The following is a 13,348-nucleotide window of genomic DNA, read 5'->3' as shown; positions in this document are numbered from 1 at the left end:
CGTCATTCGGGTTCGCTCCCCCGACTGTGACGCCGTATGTCATGCAGTGGCAAGTGGCGACCGCCGCCCCGTCCCCCCACACACCTCCACCACCCCCCCACCCCCCCCCCAGCCACCACCCAACGGCCGCTCGGGGGCGCGCGGGCGGCGGTTGGCACCGGCCGTTGGCGGCCGCCCCGCTCTGTGGAGTGGGTGGCCGCCGCCGGGATGACGCAGGCGACGGGCGGGCAGGCGGGAGGGAGGGAGGAGCGAGCCCGTGATGGCCGGTGCCGCCGCCGTCGCGCTGTCCTTCGCTGCGCTGCCGGCCGCCGCTGCCGCTGTCCCTCCGCTGCCAGCTCCCGGCCGCCGCGCCGCCGCCATGGCCGAGGAGGAGACCCCCAGCGAAGGGTGAGTGGAACGGGTCCGCGGTGACCCTCGTCCGTAGGTGTCCTCGGCCGGGGTGTGCTCCCCGAGCGGCCCGCCGGGGTTCCCTGCCACGCAGCGCAGCCGGTGCGGCCGCCCCGCCTGCCCCCGTGCCCTCCTGCATCGCCCGTCGAGTGCTGTCGCTGCCTACGGGCACGCTGTCTGCCATTTTTTTCCTGCCGCACGGGCCGCCCTCCTGCTATGGCGTCCTCCCGTATGTATAGATGCGTCCCCGCGCGGCCCGGCTCCCGGGAGGTGTTGCCACCGTCTCCGTGCAAGCCCCGTGCCCCCGTCGCTTCGCCCCCTGCACACGAGCTTCGCAGTTCCCGGCCCAGCTGTTGTCATTGCGCACCTGCCTACATGTATACATACCCGTTTCGCTATCTTCTTTGCTTTGGCATATGTACACACTCTTATCGCCGTCATGCCTTTGTACACCAGAGCCCGGTACGCACAGGTCTGTATATATTGCTGCCCCATGCTTTTGTGTGCCTTTGCAACTTTACCTGTACATATAAATATCCTGTCTTCTCATCCCATCCATTCTATGTGTTCACTGACGTGTAGAGCTGACAGTAAGTAAGGCTTGTCAGCCTCTCTGCCACTGTATCGTCGTTCTTCTATGTAATGTTTGATACAAGCAGGAGATGAGTGCGCATTTACAAATATATATGCTGTTGCTCTAACTTTTCCCTTTTCTAGTACTGTATGCCTACCTCATCTCCAGCTATCTCTGCTAACCTTTTCTTTCCTTTCACAATCCCGAGGCATTCACATCTACCAAAATAACTCCTCTGGCATAAACTATGCCGCCTCTTCCTCCCGCCCCTGTTCTTAACATAAATCCCTACTTGTTTGTAACTACTTACTCACTCCCTCGATATATGGCTTCATTATAGCTATTATAGCTTCTGCCTGAAATGACGTAGTTCTGCACTATATCTTTTGTCTGTATACATTCAAATAGTTTCATAATAAGGAAGTTATTAATCAGTGGTCTGCTCTTCTACCATTCACGTATTCTTTACTTGTGTATGCCTTCTGATACTTTGTATTTCAGTGTATGTTTTATTTCTCATTTTACACTTCAGCTTCCAGTACAGAACTGTAAGACACCCTTCCATTGCCCCCAAATATATCGTCTGCCCTCCTTTATCCCACTGTAGAATAATACAGTCATCCCATCTCTGAGTCTGTTCACCAAACATACTTAATATGTCTGCTGGTTACTTATCTCCCAGTTTGTTCTATTATATTTTATGGTACTAGTCCAAAAATACTTTATCAGAAGATATTTAGCTAAGTTCTAGTCATACATATGCTTTGTCCCCTGTCAGGTATGTAAATGTGCTTTGTATGTGCTGTTTACATGAATTTTTCCTGTTTCTCCATCCTTCAGATATCAGGTGGTGTGTCTCATTGCCAGTTGCCTGGCCCTCAAAAGCTCATTTCTTGCCTTTTCTTCTCCATCTCCCTTATCTCTTAACTAAGTCTTGTGTTATTTTGAGGAATTCCACTTAAAATTCTTTAGCTACTTGCATGAAAATCATGCTGTGACTTCATGACTTCATATCGAGGATGTTACTATTTGCATGTTGTCATGTATGTGTCTGTTCTGTTACCTTTCAAAACTACCTGCATTCTCAGTCTTGTTCTCTTTTTAGTCCTTTCTCAAACTTCTGGCTTTGGTATTTCATCTTACATATTTTGCTGCTCTGCCAGCTCAATCTGACCAGAACTGGACTATCCATCTTTTCCAAACTCCCTGTTATGCCTTTATCACCGTATATACACAGCATTCTCTTTTTAAGTATAAACTTCAAAGGCTTTCCTTTCAATGCACTGTGCAGTTTAGTCTACTCTGTAACTCTGTGCTCTCCTTTCCTCAAACTTAAAATAGCTTTTCAAAACAGTCTTCCCCGCCTACCCTGCCTTCTGCAACATTACCCATTTGAAACTACAGTTGCCTTCTTGGTTCTGTGTTCTTTCTGACCCATTCACATTCATAAAATACTCGTCATTTGTCAAGCCTCTTGTTGATGGTTTTATGGGTTTTCTAAGTAAGAGTCTTAAAATAGCTCTGCTTCAACCTGTTTTGTTTGTATGTTCATGCGACGCATTAGCCTGAACTGTATTAGCTGTCTGGTTTGATCACACAAAGTGCTGAGTGCTGCTGAGATGGTGCCAAGCGCCCTCAACTTCAGTAGCCTGTCAGGGTTGCAGGATGGTAGCACTAGATGATCTGGACATAGGGCTAGGAATCATAGGCTAAATTTTCAAAAGGATTATGACAAATTCCTCATCATGGTTTACTCAGCTGGATAGCTTTTAAAGGGGGTTGATTTTCAGGACATCGTGTCCCCCTTCTGAACAGTCAGGCCATTGGATGTGAAGCCTTTCAGAGTAAGCCCCTCAATTCACTAAAGACCTCTAAGAACAAAATCTCATCCTTCTTTTCCATGAATACAGAAAGTGCATTAGCTTTGATGAAATGTTAGTGCTCCAAATTGTCAATGCTTTTATTAGTCTGTTTCTAACAATAGTCAAAATTAGCATTTCGTCATCTTTTGAAGTTGAGCAAAGCTCAGTACCCAGAGGAAATTTATAAACAAGTGAAGTATGTTAATTTTTTTTATTTATTTTAAAACTCCATAGCAGTGAGAGGAAGAGTTACAATATACCATCAAAACCCTAGATTAAATTGTTAGTGACAGGTGTATATGAAGAATAACTATGAAGTTTACTTTATCTGCTTTGGAAAAAATAGTGTGACTCACCTTGTTATGCTACACGCTCAGTTTGTTGCAATCCAGTAACTGTGTAAAGAGAGGTGAAAACGGAACAGCAGTGGCTCAGTCACTTTCTAGAAGATCTCGGCTGAAAGATCCTCGTGACATTGTCCTAACTTTGAATGAGAAGATTAACTAAACAAATATTTTGGTATTCATCATGGAAGTGATTGCTTGGTTAACATGTCACTTGCTAACAATTTCCAAATCTCTTCACAGCCTTGGACCTTCTCTGCATAAATTTTAGATGTAGAGTTCTGCCTGTGAGGCGAAGAGCCTAGCATAAGCCTTTTGCTGGTATTGAATTCACTTATACTCACTCTGGATTCAGCAGGACTGCTTATGGGTTGTAATATAACTAGGACTAGCAGCTACCAAATGTATGTTTATATATGGGAAAAAATCCTGAAAACAGAATTCTGTTTTTTGCCCCCCTCTTAAGTGCAATAGCTTTTTTTATAACAAAAATTTTAAAGGATCTGCACTTATGAGCCTACATCAAATTGCTTGTAAGTGGCCTGTGGTTTCACAAAATAATGACTTGGGAGCAATAGGTAAAAATGTACACTGCAACACCAGTAATCACAATTACTTTTGTATTATCCTTCAATCTTGTTTGTATTACAGAATTCTTTATACAATTTTGAAGTGAACTGTTCGATTAATAAAAGTAATAGTTTATTAGGCTTAATAGAGCCTATGTCTGCCTCTTAGTAGGATGGTTCACGGGGATATAGCGGTATGTTAAAGCATGAAGAGACACTCAACTCAAAATTTTTGCTTAATTTTTTTGCTCATTGTATCATCTAAATTTTAAAGCAAACTGAATGGGTAGACTGCTGAAAGCAGGTTACTGCTTACTTTTCTTTGTGAAAGAAGATTATTTCTAAGGGCCTTTCCTACACTGCAGGCAACTGACAGCAGGTCTGGTACCTAGAACTTGCATTTTTAAAGAGTGAGAGAGACATAGCTGCAGTGTGGGAAACGGTTAAAGGACGTTTCCTTCCTCTTTTCTGATACTGTTTTTTTTTTTGTGGCAGGTTTGTGTCAGTCGTAGCTTCAGTGCTTAATGCCTTTTGTGTTCCATCCATGTGTTCATCTGAAAGTATATGCATGAGCAGGTTTTCAGGCATTTATAGGATTGTTTCTAACAGTTTTCCTGCCCTTGTATGAAATAGGGAAGGGAAGGTCTGTGTTCATCAGGAAGATCTGTCTTTTCCCCCAACATAGACTCAAGGGAGAGAGGGAAAGATGGCAAAATATAATAGGGGCTATCTTCTCGTTGCAGTGGCAAAAAAAGGTGGTCATGGCCCTGTCCCTGGACAAGGAAGAATCTCATCTAAATGCCCCCGCAAGAAGCTTGATTAAACACTATAGGAGATAGAACAGTAATGTTCAGCTTTACCCAGCTGGCAAATGTAGGCATACATTATGGAAAAAAGTTAAAAAAAAATAGTTGCAGTGAGTATATTGAAGTAGATGATATGTTCAGCTCTTCTTAATCAGTTTTGGCTCCTCTATGAATTTGCTTATTTATTAAATATTCCTTGACTCATGTTGAGGACAGAGATTTAGAGAAGAGTTTTCTATTTGTTATTTTTTTTCATTTGCTTCACCCAGTCCGTACTGGTCCTCCATGGTTATACCTGATGTGCTTACTTTTGTGAAGGGGATTTTTAGATTTCAGTTAGATTTTAGAGTTCGGTAGACATTTACTTATTGCTTTTCAAGTTCTCTCAGCTTAGCAGGATATTAGATGGCAGGGCAGATGGCAAGGAGTTGCCAAAGGACCACAGCTTTGGTCAAGATCTGTTCATGAGGCAACAGCAAGGCCCCTGGACCTTGTTTCACTGTTTAAAAATAAAATTGGGGCATCCCATACATTTAATTTATAATTCAGCAAATATGTTTGTTATTTTTCAGGGAATTCTTTAGTTCTTCATAGTTCTTTATGGTTCCTAAGGGAGGCTGCCTTAGGAAACATCATCTAGAGATTTGAATGCCACATGCTGCACATGTCGAGGCTGAAAGATTTTCTCCTCCATACTTTCTGAAAATTGTTCTTGTTATTAGATGATAGGAGGCAAGACTGCATTGATGTGCTCCAGCGAGCTGCAGAAAGTCTCCCCCTCTTTCTGAGCAGCAGTGCATCCTCTCTGTTTCTTCTTTCCAGTGGCCTGTGGAAATGCTGGTTGCCACCTTCAGTGAAGCAGCATCCAAGTGCATAGTTTCCACTGCCACCACTGGGCCTGCAGGTGATCCTGGAGTTTGGGTGTGCTACGTGTGCTTCATGCTTTGGATATGCAGTAAATGGAAATAAACTTTTACAGAAACTGTCATGAGAGAACAGACACTTTCAGTTTCTGGCCTGAAGGTTTTCTCTGCCTCCTGTAGAAGATTCCGCTTTCCTTCAGTGATTGCCTGGCCAAGTCACCTGCTATGACAGAAATCCCCCATAAAAAAAAAACAACCTGACTAGGATTTATCAGCCATCTGGCTCAAGGCCTTAAAGAAAAATATGAGAAGAAGAGGGAGTAAGATAGTAATTATGTAGTAGCTTTAACTTTAAGTTTAGGATGTTACTGACAGGGGGTAAGGGAGGTTGAAGAGGCAGCATTAGAAAGTCTGCTACTAATTGTGTGGGTCAAGTGGAAACTTTCCAAGTATCAATTTAAGACTACTACAAAAATTGCCAAAGTAGGATTAGGGTACCTGTAAGTGGGCGATGTCATAGCCCTGGTAGAAATAAAGGGGAGTCACAAATCCAGAGAGGCAGTAGCTGTGGGTTACTGCTGGGGGTTGCCGAAGTGTTGGTGACTGTGGATCATTGGAGAATGCAAACTTCAGCCAGTATTGCATGCCTTTGGGTATATTCTAGGTTTCTTTAGAGCCTGCTAGGTGTCTGGTAGGCCCAGTTAGAGACCTGAACCTCCAAAAGGGACAGTGTCTATGCCAGGAGGATCTCTGACTTGTCTGAACTTTTATGGGAGAATCTGAACAACTTTCCCAACTGATAAATTATTTAAGCGTCTTTTCTCTTCCCTCTTATATAGTGGTTTATTAAGATTGCTTGTTGAGGAAATTTTGATTCTTATGTTTCATAACTTTTGAGCATTTACTTGCAACTCTGACATTCTTTCAGGATAGGTTTTTGTACATAATTTGTATTGACAGCCAGAGAGAAGAGGGCATGGGAGGAAAGGTGAGTGTCTGCGTTTGCATTGGCTCTGAAAGATCCAAATGAGAAGCTGAACAGCGGGAGAGAGGTCAGTGGAGAAGAGAGATTTGTGAGTCAGTGAAGCTGGGTAATGAGGTCAGTCTGGAATAAGGTTAAGAGGGTAAAAGAGGAGGATTTTAAGTGACACCAAGAAAACATGGCGAGGAATGTCAGAAGAGGAAGGTGCTCTGAAAGAGTTGTAATAGAAAACTCAGGATCATAGGAGTGTAGAAGGGAGCAGAAGACAGGTGTAAAAATGCATTCTGTAGCAAAAGATGCAAGAGCGCCTCTTGCCATTGAGAAAATCCACTCGTATATTGAAGTGACGAAGAGAAGGGTATTGCAATGAGGGGAAAAAAAAGAAATGGGGTGGATTAGTGCTAGCAGACGGTTGAAGAATTTTTTTTCTTGATTACATTTAGTAAGTCATACTGTGTCGTACTGACACTAAAGGCTTATTAATTATATCATACCTTTCTATAAGGAGACATTTGATGCAATGACTTTTTAGACCTATTTAACTTCTTACCGATTTTTAAGACTACTTACACTTCCTTGACAGCTAAAGCATTTGCAGTGTAGGCATGTACACAAAACAGTCTGTTATGAAAAGGGTTGTGCACTTATTAGATTTTCCAAGACGTAGAAATGAGGCTAGGTAGCCCAAAACGGTGAATACCGGTTCCTGAAGTCTGACGTAGGTAACCGTTAGTCACTATAGGTGACTGTGATAAAGGAACACAATGTAGAAGATGTTCTAATGATCTGCAGTGAAACAACCTGTCTTCAGTGCTTATTCACACTGGAATAAGTGGGGTTTGTGTATAGCATGTTTGAATCTAAGGGAAATAATCGTGCTTTAGATAATCTTTTATTTGTGTTCTTATATGGCTCCTTATGGAAAAATGAAAAAAAAAACATCCATCTCCTGTGTAAGTTGTGATTTAAATTGTGCATAATACACTATGGAATGTAAAGAAAAGATAAGCAGGGTAGAGTGTAGATGGGCAATGGTGCAGATTTATGAGAGGAGCCTGTTACACATGTGTTCTGTTCTTGCTCTGTTTGATGGAACTCGGGGACAGTGTGAAATGCAGGCCTCTGTCACTGGACATATGAGGAGGTTGACGAGTAAGGTTTAAGCACGGCTGAGGTTATGCAATAACTGAAGGGCAGCAGGAGTACATCAGTAGGTGGGTGAATAAAACGAAAGTAGTAGAAAGTTAGGTAACATCTGAAGGGCACTGAGAAGAAATTTTCATTTTCTTTAATTATGCTTTTTTCACAAATTTTGAATGCGATGTGCCATGTGTAGTTTGTAAAAACACTTAACAATGCCTAGTTCTATCAGATGCTGGTTTACTGCAGAGGAGGCAGAGGAATGTAGGTCCTCAGTGGTACCTAACCTGTGTATTACACACCTGATCTTTGTCACAAGTTTGAATAATTTTAGTGGCACTGCGCAGCTCTCTCCTTTCCTCTCCTCTGCATCTTTATCTCTGCATTCTTCCATACCTGGTCTGTAGTTGCCGATATGATTTTTCTCTATAGGTTGTGTTTGAGTTTAGTTTTAAATCAAAATAATGAGTCCTTAGAAAAAGTGGAAGGAAATAACCTAGGGCTTGCTTAGCTGGTTACTGTTAGCAGTTAGTGAACCGTGAAGTTTTTAAGGGGAAATGCCTGTATGTTAGAGAGTGTGTTGTAAGTTAGGGAGGAACAGTGTTTCTGAAAGCTTGTTAGAATTAATTAGTTCTCTGCTCAGTAGTATATTTGTGGCCTGACTTTAACCTGACTGTGGAGAACTTTGTGATGTTTTGAAGGACGGTAGAGCACTGCCCTTGTTTGTAGATTTGGAACCTATATAGCGGTGAACAGTAGGAATAAATGATAGCTGTATGACCACACATGTGGTTTCTTCATTATCGCATACATGCTTAATGTTTTTTTGCATTGGGTCCCAACTCAGCTACTTTGCAAGCAGTATAAGTGTTACAGGTTGTAGGCGTGGGTGGCGGTCCATGCATAAATTTCATTCTTGTGGTTCGTACTGAAAAAGCACATGCCCTGAACTGGACATCTTTGGGTATAACTAGAAAGGGGATGGAAGAAATGACAAAAACTTATAAAAAGGATACATATGGATAAAAGAAAATGAAAGGCAATACTAGGAGACAGAGAAGAAAATGAGGAGGAGGCCACAATGACGCAAGATATACAGCAAGACATATATATGGCTGAGGTTCACCATGGGAGCAAAATTCTAGGTCCTCTCCACTGCCTGAATGCTCACGTTGCTCAAATAAATTTAAATAATAGCATAAATTTCAGTATCACTAAAATAGCCAGAAAATGCTGATTGGTTATGGATTCACATTCATCGTTTACATTCTCAGGTTTAATTTTGATAAGTGATAGTGCTATGTAGCAGGGGTAATGTAAATAGAGACAGTAATAAAATTTTGCTTCTGGATTTTTACATTCTGATATTGAATGTTCCGAATACAGAGTTCAAGATGCAGTAAGTACATGAGGAATGCATTGTTTTTTACCTCTGTCCTACTGTAGCAATATTCTGAAATAACCTATCATGGGCTTTTTGTTGGAATGAGACTGATGTACATTACATTTCCTAGAAATATTTTGCAGAGGTTTTCAAAACATTCTATTTTAATGTTACTGAAGTATCCAGGAGTTTCACAACATCTACTTGCATAGAACATCTTGGCTCAAAACTCATCTAAACAGAACTTTATAGGCAGGGTTATAATGACATCTGGGGAAAAAAATTGGTTTTGTTTTAGCTCATTCATGGCAATTTCATACATTTTTTCTCGCCTCGTGGGAATGGTAAACGGACGTGTTAAAGGATTGAGAGGTTTTGTTCCACATACCATATTCCTAATTCTTACTTCTGGGCCTTGTCTCTTTAATATGCTCTCAAGGTCGTTCCCTGAGGATTACAACATTTTTGGTCTTTTCATGCAATGATTATGAAGTGGAACATGGAATATTTTTCTTCTCCTCATGTTTGTCTGCAACTGCCAGAGCCTAATTTTTGTCCTAGGAACATCTCATTCAAATTGCTGTTGTGGTTACTACCTCTGACTTCTATTGTTCACAGTCATGGAATCACGGAGTTTCAGAGTTGGAAGGGACCTCTAGAGATCATCTAGTCCAACTCCCCTGCTAAAGCAGGATTGCCTAGAGCACATTACTCAGGACTGCATCCAGGCGGGTCTTGAAAATCTCCAGAGAAGGGGACTCCACAACCTTCCTGTGCAGACTGTCCCAGTGCTCTGTCACCCTCATGCAGAAGCTCTGCCCCCGAATATACAGCCTTTGCCGTAACAGTTACTGTACGTAGATTGTGTGTGCTTGAGTGATTGTGGCTGTATTCATTATTCTCAGAAAACTGAAGTGCTAAAGACCATGCTGCACCTTGGGGACAGGAATGAAGGACTGCAAGGACTCCTAAAATTGGTTATGGTCTCAAAGTTCTCATGAAACCATATCTTGAGCCTCGTTCCTGAGACATCCCTGCCCAGTTAAATCCAGACTGACTGAGGTCATGTTTATATGTTACTGTCTGTCAGTGGCAGCTCTGACTTTAAAGCTTGCTGTCCTCCACCTTGCTGCACTAGTCTTTTTTTTCCATCTTGTTAGCCCATAGGCCTGCTTGTTTGGCTTCTCTGTCAGCTGGGTCTCCATCATTATCTGGTTTAAAACATCATTTCTTTTAAAGCTGAATCATTTCACAAACCTGACAGAGAGCAACCACAGAAATAGTTGAACTGGCAAAATAGAGGGAATAGTTAGCTTTTAGATCTGATTTGATCTGCTGGTAGTAAGGATGCCCTGAGATTCAAGCATCACATCACCCAGTTTATCACATACTGATCCAAGCAGGAATGAAAATGCAGAAGTAGGGTGTTTTTCAGAGCTGGACTAACACATGGACTTCTCTGTGTGTTTTATCTTTCTCATTTTAAAAATTGGCTTTCCTTGACCTAACAGACTAACACTGAATATTAACTGTAGTTGACTACTTCTGTCAAAGGCTTAAGTCTAATGTGTATTTATTTGCTGCATCTTGTTCTCGATTTCATGCAGAGCGTGTTGCTTCCACATGATAAACATATTTTCCTAATTTCCTAAACTTTACAAATTTAATTAGGAAATTGGAGTCTGCTTTCATGCTAATCAGTAATACATTCTCTCATTTTCAATTAAACGTGCTTTACTTTGTAGTTTTTACTTCATTTTATAATTAATAAAATCTCACCGTTATATTGTTATGTGTTCTTTAAACAGAAAATCTTGGTCTTTAAAAATATATTTTATTTACTTTACATTAAAACTTTCTTCACCCAAGCTTCCTCTGTCATAGCAAGATTTCTGCTTTGCCTAAATTTGTACCAAGCTTGAATTTGTAATTTTCTTAGATTTTAAATGATTACAGTTGTTGAAATGCTAAAGAGACTGCTGGCTTGGCTGAAACCACATAGAAGATCTTGAACCTGTTCATAACATTAAATCCACAATGATTAAGTGACATCCTAATTTTAGTAGTACTACCTTATGCATTTTAAATTTAAATTTATCACTATTAGTCATTTAATGTTGTGTTACCAAACAGAAAAATGTTATCAAATTTGATTCAGAGATACACAGTTCCAATATATAACAATTTTAAAACTTCTTTGAGTTGAAAATAGTTGCTACTTCTGTATCTCCTCGAGTTTACTTTTCCATTTACTGGAGTTTTATTTTCTTTTTACTGCAGAAACATGTTTTCTTGTTCTTTCACACACTAGTTTGAAATAGGTTTATTGCATTTTTTTCCCAGTGATTTGTTAAACAACCTACATTCAAGAGAACTTCTCCTGGGAGTAAATAGAGAACAAGATGAAACTTGGATATAGTGAATGTTGGAAAGAAAAATATTTTTCTTTACTTAAATAGGTTTTTTTTTTTTGGTAATGGTAGTGTTGCTGGTAAATGTTAATAAAGAAACATTAATTCTTGCTGTAATCAGTCATGTGAACAGCACTCAGTATTCTGGTGTTGCAAGCCATGAAATTAATGAAATGGGAAAGGAAAAGCGTATTATAACTTAACTCTATCTTGAACATAAATTAGCCAGATGTAAACCGGCTACTTTTCCCTGATGTTTTGACACACAAAATCCTCTATGATTGTGTTATCCTTGACTGTTTCTTTTGCTTTGTATTGTTTCAGGTTATAACCCGTAAACTTGAAATTTGGTAACCAGAAATAAAATTTGCTCTGAAAAGTTGCTGGTGTTGCTGATGAAAGAAACCACATCCTACTTACCTCTTAGGTTTTGTGTAGACTACTACTACTGCTTATGCTGAGGAAAATGCAGAAAACATTCAGTAAACAGACTTATTTCTACTGTTCTTCTTTAAGAAAAAAAAAAAAGAGAAAAGAAGCAGCTATTGAAAAGGAGAAAAGTGTATCTCTAGTTAAGCATCCATCCATACAAAATCCTATGTTAATCATAGTGTCCTTAGAGCATTACGGTAAAACAGTTTACTTTTTAAGTTGGCACTTTGGCCCTAAATTTGATATGTTGACCTTTTGCCCCATTATGAATACGTGATGCTCCTTTTTACTCCTCCTGTTTTGCCCATTCTTAGTGTTTCTGTAACAATTGAAAGGGTCGAGTTGCTTTTTCCTGTGGGTGGTTGCTCCATTCTTTTAATTATTGATCTCCTTTGAGTGTTAGTTATGGATTAATGATAATACTGAAGTATTTAGGGTTTGTTTTGATAAAACACTGAGCACTATAACCTTAATTCAGCAGAACACAAATATATGACTAGTTTCATTGAAGTGCAATGCGTAAGTGTTTTTATGTGATGGGGTTATGTAAGACCTTAGAAGAGTAAGCCTTATGATGCTCATTGTATTTAGATTTCAGCACGTTGGCAGTTCTGAATTCCTTTGCTAGCACAGTACTTCAAAAATACTTTGTGTGGAAACAAGATGGGAGAGTCTGAGCTGTCTTTCCACTAGCTTACCCTTGTTTTCTGTTAAAGTGCAAGATTCTTTTTGGGGCTAGCTTGAATTGATGGATGTTTGTAACTGCCATGCCAGCTGGATGGCCCTGAAAATCACAATGCCATTCCTCTTGATGCTGGGCATAAAAAGTACAACAGATTCTCTGCATTAATTTGATTTTCTTTCTTTCCTTATAAATAGCCGGAATTAATTCTGAGAGTCAGGAGAGGAGAGGGTCAGCTGAAAGATCAGCTTGATTCTAATAAGATTTAAGGGTAAAGGGTAAAGCTTGAAAAGGTTTACCAGTGAGTTCACTTAGTGTTTCAGCTTTGTAATTTTTTGGGCTTGTTCCCTAGCTAAATACGTGATAGTTTGCAACGCTGTCTGCAAAAAGTTAAAATATTAAATACGTTCATTTGCTGAGAACAAGACAAAAACAGATAATGCAGCTCTGTTGCTCACGCATTCGATTACATTCCCGTAATCCTTTGCTTGTGAATTATTGTGTAATTGTTGCATACCCTGAGCTCTGGCTTCCCTACTGATGTAATTTTTAAGTCCAAGTAATCTTCATGACAGGGAAGTCTACTCTCCACAATTCTGTCACTAACACATGTTTCAGCACCTGTTTCTCAGTCTGTATTGAGAGTTTTGGTTACCTTACTAACTTCAAAATTCTTAGTGAAAAGCCGATTTTTATATTCAGTATTGTAGAAAGATCTCTGTGTGTCCTGTCTCGGTAGGTCAGCAATTTTTGACAAATCATCGTGTAACAAATGGTGTTGCTTTCATTTACTCTGCTTTAGTGGAGTTCTGTTGCTTACAGGTTTTTTGTTTTACTTTTTAGCCACACAGGCTTTGCATAGATTATTACAACTAGCTCTACAGTGATAGTGTACATGGGAAAATAACCCCT

At 40.3% G+C, this 13,348-nt stretch overlaps 1 protein-coding gene across 1 annotated transcript in view; it reads left to right on the top strand.

The window, feature by feature from the left end:
* Positions 1 to 259: 259 nt before the first annotated feature.
* Positions 260 to 13,348, top strand: part of ABHD5 (abhydrolase domain containing 5, lysophosphatidic acid acyltransferase) — a gene marked incomplete at its 5' end in the record, with an annotated part of 30,433 nt that continues 17,344 nt past the window's right edge. The window contains one exon of the mRNA XM_082499344.1: positions 260 to 387. Within this exon, the coding sequence (XP_082355470.1) occupies positions 260 to 387 (128 nt within the window). The remainder of the gene's footprint in view (positions 388 to 13,348) is intronic.

Source organism: Vanellus vanellus (assembly GCF_965231255.1).
Source record: "Vanellus vanellus genome assembly, chromosome: 2".
In the NCBI taxonomy this organism is placed as follows: domain Eukaryota; kingdom Metazoa; phylum Chordata; class Aves; order Charadriiformes; family Charadriidae; genus Vanellus; species Vanellus vanellus.
This window is presented reverse-complemented; position numbering and strand designations above follow the sequence as displayed.